Source organism: Emys orbicularis, chromosome 6, assembly GCF_028017835.1.
Source record: "Emys orbicularis isolate rEmyOrb1 chromosome 6, rEmyOrb1.hap1, whole genome shotgun sequence".
Taxonomy (NCBI): domain Eukaryota; kingdom Metazoa; phylum Chordata; order Testudines; family Emydidae; genus Emys; species Emys orbicularis.
Genome location: NC_088688.1, coordinates 34,979,339 through 35,001,114, shown reverse-complemented (window position 1 = coordinate 35,001,114; position 21,776 = coordinate 34,979,339). Strand labels below are relative to the sequence as shown.

General features: G+C 42.6%; 1 protein-coding gene across 1 annotated transcript in view; it reads right to left on the bottom strand.

Annotated features, from left to right (window-relative positions):
• Nucleotides 1-19,367, bottom strand: part of IL31RA (interleukin 31 receptor A) — a 61,362-nt gene extending 41,995 nt beyond the window's left edge. The window contains exons 1-5 of the mRNA XM_065406671.1: nt 19,313-19,367; nt 14,698-14,994; nt 12,692-12,812; nt 9,158-9,321; nt 1,188-1,302 (exon numbers count right to left, since the gene is read on the bottom strand). Of these exons, the coding sequence (XP_065262743.1) occupies nt 1,188-1,302; nt 9,158-9,321; nt 12,692-12,812; nt 14,698-14,994; nt 19,313-19,367 (752 nt within the window). The remainder of the gene's footprint in view (nt 1-1,187; nt 1,303-9,157; nt 9,322-12,691; nt 12,813-14,697; nt 14,995-19,312) is intronic.
• Between the last annotated feature and the right edge of the window lie 2,409 nt (nt 19,368-21,776).

Genomic DNA, 21,776 nt, shown 5'->3' with positions numbered 1-21,776 from the left:
TAAGGAGGGACTGAGATGAAGGTCTCCGCTCTAGAGAGGTGATGGCTGGAAGCCAGAAACCTAAAGCAGGTGTCCTTGGTGGACCACAGTGGGGGAATAATGGTGCAATTGCTCTGAAACTATGACATAACCTTTCTTCTTGTTAAAAATTATCTCCAGTGGTTTCTCAGTTTTCTCTGCTAATTCTTTACACTTATACCATCCACTTCTGCTATTTCATTAAATTTATCTAGGAACTGTTTCACTACTCTGTCATCAATCCTTTCAACAGAATTCTCCAGACACTCACTGTCAACTCTGTACTTCTCATTCCAAATATATATAATAGCTGCTGTCAGTGTCTGTTACTTCCACGTCCTCTATAAAGTGGTTTCTTTACTTATTTAGTAGTGATCCTACCCATTCTTCTGTTTTTCTCTTAATCTCAAACTTTTTGATTACTAGAGACCTCAATATTAACAGCATAAACTGACCTTTGCTACACCAATGAAATACCATTGAAGCCAAAAGAAGTTATATGTGCATATCTGAAGGCAGAATTAAGTCTATTGTATTTAATTTCCAACCATTTGTATTTATCTAACATAAAACATAGTTGTAGATTTACCAAAGCAAGTATAAAACTGACTACTAGGAGATTTATATTTGTACTGCATTTATCCTTGATGTCAGCTGTTTTGTTCTTTCATCATTCTACCCAAATCTGCATTTACATTGGGTATGTTGTGTTCATTTCTCAGCAACCTCAACTCCAGTTTAAACAGATAGGGTTAGGGCATGGAAATATATTGCATAATGAATACCAGCAAACTGGTAAGACTAAAGAAATGCATAAAGACATATGAAAGACTGCAGAGGAACAATAGGCAGCACTGCTTCATTAGCTGTGCAAAGTGCTAAGAACTAGATAGTTCTGAATTCCAAATTTAGCTTTGCCATTGATTCAATGTGTGTTCTTGTCAAGCCATTTTATCCTTCTGCGTGTTTGCCCATTTTATAATGAGGATAATACTTCTCAGTCTACCTCCCAGGTGTGTTAAGGGTTAATTAGTTAATGTTTTACAGCAGTCTGAAAATGTAAAGTATGTATTAATGCCAAGTACTGTTACTGCAAATTAAATATGTACAGTTAGTTTATACTTCAATCATTCCAAAACTTTCTTATGAGAAAGGTATTCGATACTTACAGAATATTAACCTGAGCGTATTTTGTTTTTTTAAGATAGGTAACTTTTCTTGCAGTCCATCTGCGAACACAACAGCCATCATAAAAATAAATGCAGGTAACATTTTTTATATTGTCTGCAGAGAATGTAAAATGAGATAAAAAAAAAGAATTGATCTTCAGGAAAATAGCATGTTGTTACAGTACATTTAATTTTTTCTTTTAGTACTTCTAAACTTCTGAAGATAACTTCCGCAATGGCTTTTCTTGTCTTACGCTAATGGATTTCCTTCTTTAGTTGAATCAGCAGAACATTTACCTAGGAAAACTCTTCGTTATGTAGTGAATGAAAACTATCAAGATAAAAAACAATCTCTGCCCAAACCTGGTATAAAAATACTAACCAATGATGCAATGTAAACTGCATCTACTCTGCATCTAACTTCAGTCTAAAGCGTTAAACAAACAGGGTCAATTTCGGATTTGGATATTGTGGCTTAGCCAGTTCTCCAATAGTGGGGAAAAGAAAAAAATGGTTACTCACTTTCTCATAACTGTTGTTCTTCGAGATGCGTTGCTCATATCCATTCCAATTAGGTGCATGCGCACCGCGTACACAGTCGTCAGAAAATTTTTCCCCTAGCAGCACCCATTGGGTCGGCTGTGGAGCCCCCTGTAGTGGCGCCTTCGTGGCACTCAATATATGACCCTGCTGACCCGGTGCCTCCTCAGTTCCTTCTTGCCAGTTACTCCGACAGAGGGGAAGGTGGGCGGGTTTGGAATAGATATGAGCAACACCTCTCGAAGAACAACAGTTACAAGAAGGTGAGTAACCGTTTTTTCTTCTTCGAGTGATTGCTCCAATTAGGTGACTCCCAAGCTTTACCTAGGTGGTGGGGTCGGAGTTATGGAATCACTGATTGGAGCTCCACTCTGCCGAAAGCTGCATCATCTCTGGTGTGCTGGACAATGGCGTAATGAGAGGTGAACTTATGTACCGAGGACCAAGTTGCTGCCCTGCAGATTTCTTGTACTGGGACGTAGGCCAGGAACACCGCTGATGAGGCCTGAGCCCTCGTGGAGTGTGCCGGAAGAGCCGGGGCTGGTATTCTGGCCAGCTCTTAGCACATGCGGATGCATGATGTGATCCAGGAAGATATTCTTTGAGATGAGACCGGGAGTCTTTTCATCTGGTCTGCCACCGCTATGAACAACTGGTTTGACTTCCTGAATGGCTTAGTGCGCTCGATGTAAAAAGCTAGTGCTCGCTGAACATACAGGGAGTGCAGCCTCTGCTCATGGCTACTGGCATGAGGCTTAGAATAAAAAACAGGCAGGAAAATGTCCTGACTAGTGTGGAAGTGTGACACAACCTTAGGAAGAAAGGCTGGGTGAGGTCTGAGTTGCACCTTATCCCTGTGGAAAACCGTACAAGGTAGGTCTGAGGTAAGTGCCTTTAACTCAGACACCCTCCTTGCTGATGTAATGGCGACCAGAAAGGATACGTTCCATGACAGATAGAGAAGGGAGCGAGTCACCAGTGGTTCAAATTGGGGCCCCCATTAGCCTGGAGAGGACCAGGTTAAGGTCCCACATGGGGACAGGCTGTCTGATCTGGGGATGTAGGCATTCCAGACTCTTGAGGAATTGACCAGCCATATGGTTGGTGAAGACGGAGCATCCAGATGCTCCCGGGTGGAAGGCCGAGGTAGTAGCGAGGTGTACCTTTATGGAGGACTCTACCAGGCCTTGCTGTTTCAGGTGCAGAAGGTACTCTAAGATGAGAGGTACAGGTGCCTGACAAGGGGGTGTACGACGCTAGTCGCACCAACAGGTAAATCTTTTCCACTTTGCCAGATAAGTGGCTCTAGTGGAGGGCTTCCTGCTGCTGAGTAGGCCCTCCCTTACTTGTTTCTGAGCACAGAAGCTCCATGGGGTTCAGCCATGAAGCTTCCAAGCCATGAGGTGGAGGGATTGCAGGTCAAGGTGATGAAGGCGACCGTGGTCCTGAGTGAACAGGTCGGGGAGGAGAGGCAACGTGACCGGAGAGTCCGCTGACAGTTCCAGGCGCGTGGTGTACCAATGTTATCGAGGCCACGCTGGTGCTACCAGAATTATCTCTGCCCCGTCCCAGCAGTCCTTGAGTAGGACCTTGTGCACGAGAGGGAACGGGGGAAAGGCATAGAGCAGGTGGCCTCCCCAAGGTAGCAGGAATGCGTCTGTGATTGAGCCTGGGCTGCATCTCTGGAAGGAGCGGAACATTGGGCGCTTTCTGTTGCTCCGGGTGGCCAACAGATCAACCTGGGAAACCCCCACCTTCGGAAAATGAGGTGTATGACATCCGGCCAGATGGACCTCTCGTGATTGCGGAAGGACCTGCTGAGGTGGTCTGCCAATATGTTCTGAACTCCTGGTAGATAGGATGCTTCCAGGTGAATGGAGTGGGCTATGCAGAACTCCCACAACCAGAGGGCTTCCCGACACAGGGGAGAGGACCGGGCTCCACCCTGCTTGTTGATGTGAAACATGGCAGTGTGTTGTCTGTCAGAACTGCTATGCACTGACCTTGTAGTCGGGCCTGAACGGGCTGTGTGACTAGCATGCTAGACCTCAGCTCCTTGATGTTGATATGAAGGGAGAGCTCATCCTGCGACCAAAGGCCCTGCGTTTGGAGATATCCCAAATGCACATCCCGTCCCAGAGCTGACTCGTCTGTTACTAGGGACAAGGAAGGCTGAGGGCTTTTGAAGGGGACTCCCTTGCATACTGCCCGAGCATCGAGCCACCATTGAAGGGACTCGAGCACCTGCCCCAGTACCAGGACCACTAAATTCAGGCTGTCGCATCCTGGGCGATAGGCTGAAGCGAGCCACGCCTGTAAAGGCCTAAGCCTCAGTCTGGCATGCTGGGTCATGTAAGTGCAGGCTGCCATGTGGCCGAGGAGACTCAGGCATCCCTTTGCTGCAGTGGTCGGGTATTGCCTGAGGCCTTGAATGATGTCCGTCATGGCTTGAAATTGGGATTCTGGCAAAATGCTCTTGCCTGAACCAAGTCTAACACCACCCCGATTAATTATATTCTTTGGGTCGGTGCCAAGGTTGAGGAGCAGACACAGTCTCTCGAATGTGGATCTGACCAATCAGACTTGAGACTCCACCTGCCCCCGGTGTGGCCTCTGAGCGTCCAGTCATCGAGGTAGAGGTATAACTGCACCTGCCTCCAATGGAGGAAAGCAGCCACTACCCACATACACTTGGGGGCTGCTGAGAGGCTGAATGGAAGGGCCGTGAATTGATAATGTTTGTGGTCAACTACAAAGTGTAGGAATCACCTGCGTACAGGCCGAATAGCTACATGGAAGTATGTGTCTTATGTCGAGGGCAGCATACCAGTCTCCCAGATCCAGAGAGGGAATAATGGTGCCCCGGGAGACCATGTGAAACTACAACTTTACCATGAACTTGTTGAGTGGATTAGGAAGTATCGGGAGTAGAATCCCTTGTCCTTGAGCTCCTGAGGAACCACCTCCACCGCTACCCTGGCGAGAAGCGCCCACAACTCCTGGATAAGGAGTTGCTCATGAGAAGGGTCCCCGAAGAGGGATGGTGAAGGGGGTGGGAGGGAGGGTAGGAGCAGAATTGGAGAGAGTATCTCACTTCTACCGTATGGAGAACCCAGCAGTCCGAAGTTATTCGGGACCAAGCACGGTAGAAGTGGGACAGATGATTCAAGAAAGACAGGGAAGGATCCGGAATTGAGGCTGGTGCGCCATCCTCGGGCGCACCTTCAAAAAGCCTGCTTTGAACCCAACAATGGGTTAGTCGGGACCTGGCTCTGCCCAGGCGGGGGTGTTGAAGGCTTTTGTCTGCCATTCCTGCCCCTTCTCCTATAAAATTCCTGCCTCAGCCGAGGAGGGTAGAAGCACTGCTGCTGCTGCAGCTTGAAATGTTTACGTTGGGTTGCCGGGGTGTGCATACGCAAGGATTTCATGGTAGCCCTGGAATCCTTTAGGCTAAGCAGCCTAGAATCAGTCTACTCCACAAACAGATCTGTCCCCATCAAAAGGCAGGTCCCACATGGTCTGTTGAACCTCGGGCAGGAGTCCCGAGGCCTGCAGCCATGAGCTATGCCTCATGGCGATACCCGAGGACAAGGTATGCACTGATTCCACAGCATCCAACGAGGCCTGTAAAGAGGTCCGTGCCACCGCCTTGCCCTCCTCCACTATCGCTCCAAACTCCTCCCTAGATTCTGTTGGCACCAGCTCCTTAAACTTGAGCATCGAGTTCCAGGAGTTGAAGCGGTATCTACTCAGAATTGCCTGCTGGTTGGCAATCCTGAGTTGCAACCCCCCCATAGAATATACTTTGCGCCCAAATAAATCTAGGCACTTGGCGTCCTTGGACTTAGGCGCTGGGGCTTATTGTCCCTGCCTCTCCTTTTCATTTACTGCAGCCATTACAAATGAGCAAAGCTGCGGGTGTGTGAAAAGGTATTCGTACCCCTCAGATGGGATGAAATACTTCCTCTCCACACCCTCTTCCATGGCCCGACCGGTGCCGGCCCCGCTCTGACTATCTAGACCCCATCTCCAAGTCTGAAGATGGGGACCGGGACCACGATGGCCAAGGCGGTGCCGAGCAGAGCTGGACTGGGGAGTGGCACCACGAGGCTGGGGAGTGGCGCCAAGATCAGGATCTGTGCGAGGACGCTGACCGGTGCCAGGAGCAGGACCTGCTGCACGACGGGGATCAGCGTGAGGATCAGCGTTGCGATTGGGAGCACCGGCGCAACCTGGAGCAGTGCCGCGAGTGCGACCGGTGCCGCGACACCGAGTGGCAGTGCTGAGGGATGGAGCATCATCGGTTTGCCTTGAGACGGTGCCACACGTTGCAGTATCTGAGGCTTGGCTCGAAGGACCGGGGTGCAGTCATGTCAATGAGGTCCCTCACGGCCTCAAAAGTGTCCGGGGTGGATGGCAATTCCACCTCCTTAATGACCTGGATCGGGGAGTCCAATGGCACTGGACTTGATGGTCCCCCTTGCGGGGCCGAAGTCTTTGGCCCTGGGTACTCCTCTCTGGGACGTGCCCCATTGGCCAGCTCCAAAGGGGTGGGTCTCTGAGTCAGAGATGCACGCCTCCCCTGCTGCTGGTGCTGCTTCTGCATGGGGAAATGGGACCGGTGCCGGGTCGATCCCTCCAGTTTCGGCGCCCAGGAGTGGCGGTGCTACGGGTTTCTCACAGCGTCCTTCCATGGTGCTGCTTCTACCAATGCCGCCGGGGCGCTCCACACCGATGAGCTCGGTTCCGGGTCTTGCCACACCAATGAAGGTTGCAGTCTGAGTGCTGCCTCCATAAGGAGCTGCTTGAGGCAAAAGTCTCACTCCTTTTTTGTTCTGTGGCGAAACCCTTTACAAATCCTGCACTTGTCCAGTTGGTGTGCTTCCCCCAGACACTTTAAGCAAGCGTCGTGGAGGTCGCCTGTTGGCACGGGCTTGTTGCAAGACTTGCAGGGCTTGAGCCCCTGGGACTTAGGCATGTAAGTCCCCCAAGGAGAACAGAGTTGGGGTGGAGGGTCAACCCCCCAGCCCAACAGCTAACTAACTACTAACTAGAGCTACAAGAACTAAACAACTACAAAATACAAACAGTCCGAATAGAAGCTTGGGAAATGTGGAGAGCTTGCAAAGCAAGATGCCACAGTTCCAATGACCGTCACTGGCAGTAAGAAGGAACTGAGGAGGTGCTGGGTCGGCAGGGTCATATATTGAGTGCCATGAAGACACCACTCCAGGAGGCTCCACAGCCAACCTGAAGGGTGCTGCTAGGGGAAAAACTTTCCGACGACTGTGCATGCGGCGTGCACACACCTAATTGGAATTGATATGAGCAATCACTCGAAGAACCACCTGTTATTGTGTAATTCACAAAGACAGAAGGAATATAAAACATCAGTTTGAAATGGAAAGGTAATGTTTGTTCTGGGAAGTCTACTCCACAGCTGTCTTTTTCTTTTTTGTGAGTGTCAATGACAGAGTAATAAACATAAGCATGATAAAAGTAGTTCTGTAGTACATCTCTACCTCGATATAACGCTGTCCTCGGGAGCCAAAAAATCTTACCGCGTTTTATTGAACTTGCTTTGATCCACCGGAGTGCGCAGCCCCGCCCCCCTGGAGTGCTGCTTTACCACGTTATATCCGAATTCGTGTTATATCGGGGTAGAGGTGTATATGAAAAAGTGTCTTTCATACTAACTTTGACAGTGCAATATTATAACTTATTAACTGTGTAAAAGCAAAGTATAACTATTCTTTTCTCCAAAAATAGCCAGTAAATTTTTTTGAAGTTGCAATTTCATATATATGCTATGTGGAGTGGCAGAAAAGGAGAAGGGTAATGGGGTGCAGAATTATGATCCAAGACTAAAGAAATTTAGTTTCTATGTCTGCCAAGTGACACATACAGTTACATATTTTCACTCATGAATTATAAATTCAGAAGGGACCATTGTGATCATCAAGTTTAACCGCCTGCCTAACAGAGGCCATAGGACATCCCTGAATTAATTCCTATTTGAACTAGAGCATATCTTTTAGAAAAACATCCAATCTTGATCTAAAAATTGCAAGTGATGGAGAATCCACCACAATCTTTGGTAAATTGTTCTAATAGTTAATTACACCCTCATTGTTACAATTTACACTTTATTTCTAGTCTGAAATTATCTAGCTTCAACTTCCAGCCATTGGATCTTGATATACTTTTGTATTCTAGATCAGAGGTTCTCAAACTGTGTTCCGCGGACCACCAGTGGTCCGCGAGCTCCATTCAGGTGGTTCGCGGATAGGTCTCTCTAAGGTGCGCGCCTGGGTGGCTGCACATGAGAAAATGAAGGGCCACCCACCTAATTAGTGGAGCCGCGCAGGCATGGCTCCACTAATTAGGTGCCTGGACCCTGGAGAAGATGCACATGTAAGGTGAGGGGGTGGCCTTGGGGGGGGGGGGGGGGGAAGGGGGTAAAAAAGTAGTTCCAGTCTTAAATAGCAAATTTTGTCTTGCGGTGATCTTTAAAAAGATGGTGGGCAGATTTTCAGAGGTAGTGGGCACCAACAGCTCCCACTGATAGTCAGGATGTGCGTACACTTATAATATACATTATTCTATCAACAAAATAGAACTGCACATTAAATTACCCAGTCAAAACACAACGGGTATGGATTACTTTTAACACAACGATTAATATATGGACACAGTGTTTGCAAGAAGTGCCTTACTGAGTATTTCTCACTAGAGCTCAGCGGAGGATGGAATTTCCATTTCACAAAAGATTTTGAGATTTTAAACTTTGGTTTCATTCTGAATTGGAACAAAACCTGAAAATTTCAAAATTCTTTGCAAAAGAAAATTCTGGAAACAAAAATAATTTCAGATTGACAAACATTTCATTTTGACAAAAATTAATTGTTTTCTTTTGATTTTTATATAACATACAATACAAAATTTAAAAAAATTCAAAACAGTCATTTCAAAATGAAAAACCAAAATGTTTTCTTCCAAAAATGTTGAAATGTGATGTTTCAATATTGTCAGAACTTTTCCTAATTTTTCTCCCTAACCAAATGTTGACAAAAACAGACATGATTTTGCAAAGCATTTCAATTTCAACCAAACTACATATTCCAACAGAAAATGGTTCAGTCAAAGTTTTTCCAACCAGCTCTATTCTTATCTTATCCTGTGTGGGTTCCTTTTAACTGTAACCTTAACTGTGAATTTCCTGCATTAGTAATACTTGGTTTGGGGTTAATAACAACATCCCAGTATTTTTATTTTTATTTTTTGCCCTTAAGGAGCTTATCAAATATGTACTTTCAACACAAGCTCCATCTTCATGTAGTTTTTGTCTAGGAATATCCAGGAAATGAAGATATTAATAACTTAATGAATCTACTCTATGGTCATCAAATATGATATGTACATCAAATTACCTGATTTTATATCTTGCATAGAATGAAAATCCAATTTGTCTTCAACTAAAGCATCTTCCTCTCTCACATTACCATAGTTTCGATCAGTGACTGGATAAAATGAATAGCATATACTCTGATTTGTTTGGCAAATATCATCACAATTTGTCGTCATAAAAATGGGTCTATTACCAAAAACAAAGAGCAGAAAGAGGAAAACACTTAAAATCATTCTAAAATACAGAAAAAAAATATTTAGAGGCTATCTTCAACAGCTCTTCATTAAAATTCATTTTGAACCAAGTGTATATTTTCTCTCTAGATAATTTAATCTTGACAGCCATAATAGGAAACATTTTATAAAGGTACTTTCCTAATTCTTCTGCAGAATTTATTGCAGAAGTTAATGGATTACTTTACCAAAGAAGTTTATGGATTACTTTACCAAAGAAGTTTTTCCATCCATTCTGTTGTGTGTCTTCTGTATATCTATATTTTCTAAAAGTCACCGCGTTTTTCATTATTTAAAATATGTTAATCATCTTCATGTTCAATACCCTCAGTCGTAACCAACTTACAATTCATAACAACATACTGTCTCAGGAGGCTTACTAGAAGACCAATTAAAATTACTTAATTACTGGACCAGACTAGACCAGGGTATCAAGACCCATTTTAGACATAGAATCATAGAAGTGTAGGGCTGGAAGGGACCCCAAGACTTCACTTAGTCCAGTCCCCTACACTGAGGCAGGACCAAGTATACCTAGGCCATCCCTGATAGCTGTTTATCTAACCCAGGGGTTCTCAAACTGGGGGTCAGGACCCCTCAGGGGGTCGTGAGGTTATTATGTTGGGGGTCGCGAGCTGTCAGCCTCCACCCCAAACCCCGCATTGCCTCCAGCATTTATAATGGTGTTAAATATATTTAAAAGTGTTTTTAATTTATAAGGGGGGGTCGCACTCAGAGACTTGCTGTGTGAAAGGGGTCACCAGTACAAAAGTTTGAGTATCACTGGTCTAATCTGTTCTTAAAAACCTCTGATGACAGGGGTTCCACAACCTCCTTTGGAAGCTTATTCCAGTTCATAACTACCCTTATAGTCAGAGTTTTTCCTACTATCTAACCAAAATCTCCCTTGCTACAGATTAAACTGATTACTTCTTATCCTACCTTAAGTGGACATGGAGAACAACTGATCACCATCCTCTTTATAACACCTCTTATCATATTTGAAGACTGTTCTCAGGTGCCCCCTCAGTCTTCTTGTCTCACAACTAAACAAACCCAGTTTTTTTAACTTTTCCTGATAGGTCAGGGTTTCTAAATCTTTTATCATTTTTGTTGCTCTTCTCTGGATTCTCTCCAACTTGTCCATATCTTTCTTAAAGTGTGGGACCCAACACTGGATACAATACACAGTACCAATTACAGCAAAACAATTATCTCCAGTATCTTAGGGCTGGTCTACACTACCGCAGTAAGTCGACCTAAGTTACACCACTTCAGTTACAGTAACTTTAAGCAAAACGATGTTAAGCGAATCCAACTTCCCCATAAGAATTAATGTAAATGGGGGGGTAGGTTCCAGGGAAATTTTTTTCACCAGACAAAAGACTATTATACACACACACACAGAGTATAAGTTTTAAACAAACAATTTAATACTGTATACAGCAATGATGATTGTGAAGCTTGGTTGAGGAGGTAGAGTCAGAGGGTGGGATATTTCCCAGGGAATGCCTTATGGCTAAATGATGAACTAGCACTCGGCTGAGCCCTCAAGGGTTAACACACTGTTGTTAATGTAGCCTCATACTCTACAAGGCACCACGAATGGAGAGTGGAGACACAGAATGGCAGAGAGAGCCAGGGACACACACCGTGTGTGTGTGTGTGTGTGTGTGTGTGTGTGTGTGTGTGTGTGTGTGTGTGTGTGTGTGTGTGAGAGAGAGAGAGAGAGAGAGAGAGAGAGAGAGAGAGAGCTAGAGACACACACCGCGCATGTGTGTGTGAGAGTGAGAGACACACACACACACACCGTGTGAGAGAGAGAGAGAGAGAGAGAGAGAGAGAGAGAGAGAGATGCAATGCCCCTTTAAGTACGCTGACTCCACTCTTAGTAGATCAGCAAGTTGAGACAACAGTTGCTGCCAGCAAGCTCCCTCCATTCTGAACCCTGTCATGTCCCCCCCACGCTCTGTGGAGATGAGGTACAAGAGTGGGGGCAGGAGCTGGGAGGGGGGGGGATACGCTGACATTAGCACCCTTCTTCCCCCCTGCTCCCCCACACAGCAAGCAGGAGGCTCCCAGGAGTAGCTCCAAGGCAGAGGGCAGAAGCAGCACACGGAAGTGGGGGGAGGGACAGCTGAATTGCCTGCAACTGATAGCCTGCTGGGTGGCTGCCGCACAGGGAACTTAGGGGAACGGGGAGCTGATAGGGGGGCTGCCAGTCCACCCTGGTTCCAAGCCCCAACATGCTGCTCTTCCTGCAAGCAGTGGACAAAGCAGGTGGCTGCCAAACAATGTCATAAGGAAGCATTGCACAACTTTCAACGAGCATGTTCTCTAATTGATCAGCAACATAACGTTAACCGGAACGACATTAAGTGAGGAGTTACTGTACGTAAATAACATAACTGAAGTCAATGTAGTTTAGGTCGACTTACCACAGTGTCTACACTGCGCTGTGTCGACGGGAGATGCTCTCCCACCAACTTCCCTTACTCTTCTCGGGAAGGTGGAGTACACAAATCGATGGGAGAGCGCTCTCGCATCGATTTAGCGTGTCTTCACCAGACCCGCTAAATCGACACTCATTACATTGATCGCAGCAGTGACGATCTACCCATAAGTGTAGACATGGCCTTACATACAATACTCCTGTTAATATACCCAAGAATGATATTAGCCTTCATCACGCTGTTGGAGTTACAATGAAGAACTACACTATGTGTTCTAACAAAATACAAATAAATTTATAATACTTATAATAAATAGTGGGGTTTACACTAGTTATGCTCCAAAGTGCTACAATGTACCCTTCTTATGAGTAAGCCCACAAAAGTTCAAGGCTTGAAATTAAAGATTTGTTGGTACTGCTTTGAGCAGGGGATTGGACTATATGACCTCCTGTGGTCTCTTCCAACCCTAATCTTCTATGATTCTATGACTTATTCCAAAGCATTCTTATCTGTAAGACATATTACTACAAAGTAATAGATGCAATAACAAGGAAAGTTTCTTCACACTACTCCACCAAAATGCCTCCACCCTGACTTTGAAGCACAACATTTAGTGTGAAAAGGTCAGTTTGGTCTCCATATACATTCAGTTCTTGATTTCTTTGGTGAGATTGCAAATAAGGATATCAATGCCAAATTATGATATGGATATCTGCCCATTAAATAGTGGATTAAAAGCATTAATTTATTTCACAGAGGAGACTAAAAAGATAACAGAGTAGAATAACTTTTCTCATTACAGGCCTCGAGTTAAACTGGTGACCAAAAGGTGACAGTCTTCATCCACCATAGCCAAAGTCCTATACTTACCGCTTTCTAACAAGAGTATATTTTGTTGTAAGATACGTTTCTTTTCCTGGAATCCAACTGCAAGTAAATTTAACATTGTAATGGTAAATGCAGGAAATATTCCCTGGTGTGCTTGGTGGAACTATAATCAGATTAAAAAAAAGAGAATTAAACTCTAAGACAAAAACTTATAATTGAATACTGTACAGAAATAGTATGATCTCATCCAGTCAGAAGGCTTAGCTTCATGGCAAATTTCAGTAAATTTACAATATGCATATCCCTACTTTGACTCACTACTGCCCTTAGAACTCAAACAAATGTTTTTAGCCAAATTAATTCTCAAAAAATATATAACTAAGCATTTTGGCATAATAAAAAACAGCAGGCTTGAAAGTACTTTCAGTAGCAATCTTATCTTGGGCCAATAAACACATAGACCTTCAGTCTCAAAGTTTATTTTGCTCAGATATATATTTGTGATTATCTCTCTAGATATAGATATATCTTACTTGCCTTGTAAATAAGATGCACCCTCAAGTTTTCTATTATATTACAAAATCAAACCATAGAACCAGTGATAATATGATGCAAAGGCAGGGAATTAACTCCCTTCTTAGACTTCCCACACGTGTACTGAGTTGGGGCTGAAGGCCAAATTAGCTGTTTGGAATAAAGGCAGGAAACTTCTTAAAAGTGTAGTAGTCAGAGAGAGAAGCAGCCAGCCTCTGAAAAGACAGAGTTCCTACTGGTTCCTTCTAAGCGTCTTTGACTCCACATCCAGTAATATCACTGATGTAAGGACCTTGCATGAGCCTTTGACTTTGAGGGTTGGGGGAGTTACCGGTATTATTTGTCAGCACCTCACACTAAAGAGACCACTGATTTCCTCCATCTCCTAAGAGCTAGAATTCCCCTCCCCTAAAAAGGAAACCCGCTGTAACCTTTACAGTCGGGAGGCATCAAGGATAATATGAGACTCCAAAGATATTTCTGTGCCAAAACCAGGCTCCCCATACGGAGGAATGGGAGCTGAGTAGGATGGAACTAGTCTCAATGGAACAACCCAACTGAAGTACCCCTCAAACTAAAGCTGCCCTCTCCCACTCAAGATAACAAAAGCAATGGACCTCTCCTTTGTTAAAGTGCTTGTGGCACACTGGACTTCCTGCCTTCTACTCTCCTCTCTAGTGGTGGACTTTGCTGCACTGATGGGGGAGGGATAGCTCAGTGGTTTGAGCATTGGCCTGCTAAACCCAGGGTTGTGAGTTCAATCCTTGAGGGGGCCACTTAGGGATCTGGGGCAAAATTGGTCCTGCTAGTGAAGGTAGAGGGCTGGACTCGATGACCTTTTGGGGTCCCTTCCAGCTCTATGCGATAGGTATATCTCCATATTATCCTTGGATCCAAACTTTACTGAAGCATTGACCCCCTCCAGTGCTTAATTTGTACTGAAAGAGGTGCCAGAGCTCAAGCAACCTTTTTACTTTCATAGCTGATACGGCAAGCCCAAAGGTGCTATGGCTCAGCCCCAGCAAGCCCTGGCACAAATTAAGCACTGGCCCCCTCTCAGTCCTGAGCAAGAATCTGTAGATCCTGCCTTAATTCATCCCCAGTCACAGGAGCTTTAGACTGAAATGCATGTTTGTGCAAAAGGCCATCACTTTCAGACAGCTTATAGGACAATTATAATTTGCTGGACAAGAGGAGCTTACTCAGTATCTTCCCTGGAGATTGTTAGGGTAGGGTAGACTAGATGTAACACTTTAGCATCTAAGAGCTTGAACAAAAGCCCACAGAAGTCAAGAACTATGAACACACATCAGCAAGGGAAGCAGGTATTCCTCTGTCATTTCAGAAAAATAGAAAAAATGCTTGTACATAGATGTCCTAAAAATACAACAATCTAACAAATGGACTAATAATTTTAAAACATTTAAAAGTTGTGCACTATAACTATTAAGGGTATCATTTACATTAGTATCTTTTAAAACCATTTAATTTCAAAATCATGTAATTCTACTTACAGCCAGATTTAACTTTGGTGTGAACCAGAAGTTGTTCTTTATCTGGATATTTAATTAAGCATTTCACATGTGCACTTTCATGGGTGAAATTATGGATGGTTACACCAGCAACAGTTTCATTGATAATGTTGTAGTTTTCTTGTGCAATCAAATTCTGATTCAACTTCCAGATAATGTGACTTGCATTTCTGTAAGGCATGTCATAGTTTCCCAGAATGCAAAGAAGTTTTAAGGTTGAACCTCTTTCAATTTCAGGAGACTGAGGAGAAATGTAAGCATTTCTCATAGAATTTCTATCTAAAAAACAAAAACAAAAAATGTCAGACAATGGGTATGTCTACACTGTAATTAAATACCCAGGGCTGGCCCGGGTCAGCTGACTCAAGCTCGCAGGGCTTGGGCTAAGGGGTTGTTTAACTCTAGTGTAGATGTTTGGGCTCTCTGGGACCCCACAAGGGGTGAGGTCCCAGAGCTTAGGCTCCCGAACATCTACACTGAAATTACAAATTAAATACTTTATTAGTTTTATTTTTGCATGTATGTAACTGCTGTAGTTACCACTGGATCATTAGATGATCCTGAATGGGAGAACAAGCAGTTCACATGATAATCTCCATTAAAATGCATTCCTTACTACAGTAAAGCTTGAGAACTTCTGGTGTCAAATTTACACAGTATCCTACTTCAACTTATTCAAACAGGTGGAGCACCTTGTAAGTTAAACTATTTTTCCACTCAAATGTCATTCCCAGATCTTGAGGAACAGGTGTCACCACAATCAGCAACCCAGGTCCTGCATTAAGATAATTCATTCATTAAAGGTGAAATAAATTTCTCATACTAACACAGAAGTGAAAGAAAAAACTTGAAACACCAAACTAAAGTAGCAATAAGTACAGAACCATACATAATACATTGTTGAAATAGTATGTCCACAGTCTGATTCCAGAAAATCCTCTTAAATATATCTCCTATCCCCCTGTTCTGATCCTATTTGCCAATTAGGGATTCAATTATGTGCAAAGCAAAAATTGCAAGGGCACTGGGTGGCAGGCTGGAACATACTAGCACCTCAGTATTCTGTGGACCAGCATTCAAGACCCATAGGCCCTGACATCACCTGCATCCTCAATAATAGTCTAAATACTAAGATGGGTGAACTTGAGTGCCTGGTATTAAATGAGGATATTGATATAACAGGCATCACAGAAACTTCATCTAATGATGACAATCAATGGGACACCATCATATCAAGGTACAAAATATATAGGAATAACAGAATAAATTGGGCTGGTGAGAGAGTGACACCATATGTGAAAGAAAGCATATAGTGTCAAATATAGTAAAAATCTTAAATGAATCAAACTGTACCACAGAATCTCTACAGCTAGAAATTCCATACTTGAATAATAAGAGTAGAGCAGCAGGAATATACTACTGACTACCTCATCAAGATGGCAATAGTAATTGTGAAATGCTCAGGGAGATTTAGAAAAACTACAAAAATAGAAAACTCAGTAATAATGTGGGATTTCAACTATCCCCATATTGACTGTCCATCATCTCTGGACAGCATGAAAAAATAAAGTTTCTAGACACCATTAATGACTGCTTCTTGCAGTAGTTAGTCTTGGAACTCACAAGGGGAGAGGCAATTCTTGATTTAGGCCCAAGTGGAACACAGGATCTTGTCCAGGAGGTGAATATAGCTGAACCACTCGGTAATATATATAATTAAATTTAACATCCCTATGGGAGGAAAAATACCAAAGAAGCCCATCACAGTAGCATTTAACTTCAGAAAGTGGAGCTACACAAAAATGAGGAAGCTAGTTAAATGGAAATTAAAAGGAACAGTCACAAGAATGAAATGCCTGAAAACTGCATGGGAACTTTTCAAAAACACCATTATAGAGTCTCAAATTAAATATATACCCCAAATTAAAAATAATAGTAAGAGGACCAAAAAAATGCCACCATGGCTAAACAGAGTGAAAGAGGCAATTAGAGATGAAAATTGGAAGTCAAATCCTGCTGAAGAAAATAGAAAGGAACAAACTCTGGCAAATCAAGTGTAAAAGTATAATTATGCAGTCCAAAAAGAATTTGGAGAGCAACTAGTAAATGACTCAAACTAACAGCAAAAAAATTTTTTAAGAACATCAGAAGCAGGAAGTCTGCCAATCAGTGGGGCCACTGAACAATCGAGATGCTAAAGCAGCACTCAAGAAAGACCAGGCCATTGAGGAGAAGATAAATTACCGTAAATCGTTGCACAGGTATTCACTGCAGATGATGTGAGGGAGACTCCCCACCTGAGCCATTTTTAAGAGACGAATCTGAAGAACTGTTTGTGACAGAATACACCCCTATATTCACACCATACACCTTATTGTAATAATCTTTGTGCAAAGCATGCCTTTCAAGGTATCATTTCAAAACCCATAATTTGCTGGTCAGTATTGTCCCAGTAAATGTGTGTGGCAACATTGTACGTGAAATTATAAAATTCCCCTGCATGGTGTTATTAACACATGTTCCAAATGTCACAGCCCCGCCCAGATGGAAGTTGGCAAACAGGTCTGTCGTAAACAAAGGAATGGGTGCTCTACTTAATTTGCATTTAAGCAGTAAACAGAGTCATCAAGCAGGAAGTGAAGATGAAGAAAATTCAAACAGGTGAAAAAACCAGGAGAGAATATCCATCCACATAATCTCTTTGGCTCCTGTGTCTCAAGTGGAAATGTTTTTCAAGAGGGGGCCTGAAACTATACGAAGGAGGGACAAACACACCAAGGCATCCCTCTTTCTCTCTCCCCCCTTACCTATGACACTCACTGCACCTGAAGAGACAAAGGAAGCAGGGGGAAGGGTACAGAACAAAACCATTTGTGATCATTGTATTACAGCTAGCTGAGCCGTGCATCCTGCCCCTAGAGGTTGCCATATGTTTCATCTCTCATTATAGGAGGGGTTGGTACCACCGTGTATTATTAAGGTTGTCTGATACTTCCTATTATAATATCCTGTTTCAATTGCTTATAACTTTGCCAAACTAACTATTTGGATTCAAATTTTCCATATGGAAAGAAATAATTTAAGATGCACAGGCAATCTTAATTCTGACAATTCCTAACTTTTTAGTGCTTGACTTTGCAACCTCAATAATGTTCTTTTAACATAGCTGATATTATAAACAAACATTACACACAAACACACAAACTCTCCTTCATTAGAATGACCTGGTCTATGAATATGAAAATAAGATGCAGATAGGGTGGTGGTCTGGCACTTTAAGAAGTGCTCATCATCTAGTTCATTCAGTGAAATAGTCAAATTTTGTTCCAAATGTGTGTCATTTCCCTCTATACTACACACTATTAACCCAGCTCTCCTCTCAAACACCCTGTTTGTTAGGGAAGTTGCAGAAGGCAAATTTCCTTTGCTTTTCAGTGGTGTTTGTGCCCCATGGTACAGGACAACATTAATGTGACTAAAATGCAAAGCTTCCAAAACTGCTTTCATATGTAGGTAATCTTTTATTCCTTTTTACTTCTGCACCCCAACAAAGGAACTCATCTCTTCCATGCTTTTTGCTCTTTTTCTCTAATGCCATGTTAACCTACATGTATGCATTTAGGTAGGTTGAATCGTCTATTTACTTCTTTTGTTACACAAGTGTCCAAATCAAAGATTTTAAATACTGGTTGCATAGTGATCTATCTGAAAGGTTACTGTTCAGTTGTACATCTATACATTCTGTATCCCTTCCATAGAGTGTTCTGGCTTCTGAATAAATTTGTATATTTCTTGCATGCAACTCAAAGCCAAAAAGAGACAAAAATCCTTTTAAACGTGACCTTGTTGCCTGTCTTGTGATTACTTTAAAATCTTTGCAAAGTGATGCATAACAATTTGCACGTGAACTGCCAATTTAGCCACTAAAGACTCAATTTTTTGCCAAATTAGCACTGTTATTTCCTGTTCTAAGGATAAAGGAAAATTGGAATCTCAAATACTATTTTGCACTGATGACAAATACCAACTCTTTAAATTGTGAACAATATATGAACATTAAGGTTTATTAAATTTGTCTCTGAATAGGGAATATGTGGCTGTACACATCTTGCCTGTAAATATTAAATACTGTTAGTTCACATTTGTTTAGTTTAAAATTCTCCAAAAAAGCTGCATCCTGACTGGCTGACAATGAGAAGCTTTGTCATGGCTTTTCGATACAGATGCCCTCCTCTTCCCTAAGCAACAGGGAAAGAATTATCTAATTAATGTGGTTTGTTCTGTGAGTTTATAATGAGATTAAGCAAATACTGATATTATATTTATTATCTGCTTTCTAACTGTAAATTGAGATCAGCTACAATATCTGTGATTACTTCATTTGTTGCTCTATGCTACTCCACAAATACCATTTCCAATTAACTGGGATACAGCTGAATACAATTAGATATTTAGTACATACCTAATCGAAATTCTAGTGTTTTAAATGTACTTTTTCCATTCAGTTACTCTTGAAAAGATAGCAGTTTTTCCTTTTCTTTGGAAAGATTTCTTAAAATAAGACACAAGTTAGTAATACAGAAGTGTTTCATCCTACCTGCTTTATAGGTTCTGCAAAGCACAGTAAATATCCAAAGCAAACAGTAAAACATTTTCTTTACAATAACTGGGAGCAGGGAACACTGTAATAAAATAGACATAAAAAGTTATTTATTTCAATTGATAGGGCACCTCCTCCACCTCTCTCAGTGCTGTACTCCAATACAATAATCCAAACAAAATAAATACAATGGTAAACTAACATTTATTTTTAAGTCTTTTTTCCAGTTGTCTGTATTTCCCAAAGGAGGAAGTCAAATTGATAATGCTTTGCCTTATTGAAATCCCTAATGTTATGCTTACTAATTTAGAAACTTCCTCACATCATCTTACCAATAAACCTCGACTCTGTTCAGAGAATCATACTTCAACAGGAGGGATGTGGTACATGTGTCCCAATATATGCATTAATAAGCATTATAAAATCTGTTACTCTATTGGGTATTATAGGTCAACACTGCAGTGTAGTTACTGTACAGGAATAAGCTTAGGATAGGCACTTTTTAGGAAGATATAACTCAAAATAAAATCTCTTAGAAGGGTTTTCTTTTCTTTCTATAAAGGGGTTAGCTCCATCCATTAAGTCCTTAATTCAGCAAAGCACGTTACCATGTGCTAAACACTAAGCATAACCCCCAAAGTCCCAAAGTCAGTGGAGCCATTCATCTTCATAAGTGCTTTGTTGAAACACAACCCAGATTCTCAGATGAGTTATTGATGGACAGTAAAAGTTCAAGTGTAATATGCTGATAATAATGTTATTTCCATGTTATTTATTTATGCATACACTCAAGTTATCCTGGATTTTAAAGTAGCAGCCGTGTTAGTCTGTATCCGCAAAAAGAACAGGAGTACTTGTGGCACCTTCCTGGATTTTAAGGGGCATATGTTATTTCCACTCTCTCCCATGTCAGTAATGGACAATTTTTTGTCTTGACTATTTCCTGTCTACTAAATGCTCTCTTTTTTTTTTTTATTATTCATTCATTATCGTTTTCATCACTGATGGATCCAATCAGAATCAGGGCCCTGTTGTGGTAGGGGCCATACAAATGCATACAAAGACGTGGGGAGCTCACAATGCAAGGGCTTGGCCTTTTGCAGCAATAGCAGGGCTTAAAGCCTGGGGACCGAGGCATGCCCCGTCCCCCAGCTGAGTCCCATTCGGAACTAATGAAGAGTTGAGAACTACTGCTAAGGATAACTAAGAAACTACTAACTATATACAACTATATTACAGGTTTTCAAAGTTTGCAAGAACAGAGAATTAAACAACACTAGCCAAAGCAGCAGATGTTCAGGCACCGTCACTGGTGGCAAGAAGGAACTGAGGGTGGGGGGAGCCGGTGGCGCCCCTTATACCGCACCATGCGGGTGCCACTCCAGGGGACGCCAGAGTCGGTCCCCTACAGATACTGCTGAGGAAAAACTTCCAGCACTGGTGCATGTGGCGAGCACACACACCTAATATGGAATGGACATGAGCAAGCACTCGAAGAAGAAACAGACATGATTGCTATCAAAAATGCCACATTAATGTTTAGAACGTAATGTTGCACCTTCAGGAGTGGTTCAAACAAAGAGCCTTACTAGCACGGAAAACCAGGCAAGATCCCATAAGAGAACTTTATGCACTTCAGGAGGAGGATGCTTTCATAAGAAAAAACACTGGATATCTGGGTAAGATGAAACTCTATACTTGTCTGCTCCACTAAGGATGCTAAACAAAGCACCAACTTGACTTTTGAGAATCTGAACTGCCAATCCTAGCCTGAGTCCATATTGAAGAAATGTGAGAATCTGTGGCACCTATGTAGTAGTGGGTGAGAGCTTTGTCCTGGTACCAAGGGGTAAGTCTTAACCTGGCCCTTGAATACACAGAAGATATAATAAATAGTAGATTTATTTCTGGAAGCTAAAATAGTGGTTATTACCTCTCTGAATAACCTCTTCGACTTAAGAGGCTCTGATTAAGCACCAGGCAGCTACATTCAGACTGTCTGGATTCTGATGCATGATTGGCCTTTGTAATATCTACCATCTGCTTTCTGTCCAGAATGGATATGATATTTGTACCATGTCAAGGAGATCAAAGAACTAAGATCTCCTTAGCCTGAATAAGGCTACCAGAATTACCAGTGCTGCATCACTAATGGTCTTCAGTAGCATTACGGTGAGGAGAGGACAAGGGAGTGAAAGCATATAAGAATCCCTTTTGATCATCTTTGTAACAAGGCACCTGTTGCCTTCGCTTTATGATCCCATAGCAAGAGCAGAACATTGAAATCTTGTCCATTCAGGTAGGCAAACAAACATCTGTTGCTAGGAGACCAAATTTCTTTACCAGGAAATGGAACATCTCTGTGTAGTTCACATTCTGAATGATCCAACTTTTGCCTGATGAGCCAGAAGGCCATTAACATTCCATTTTCCCACAGAACTGAAGGGAGTGAATTGACTGC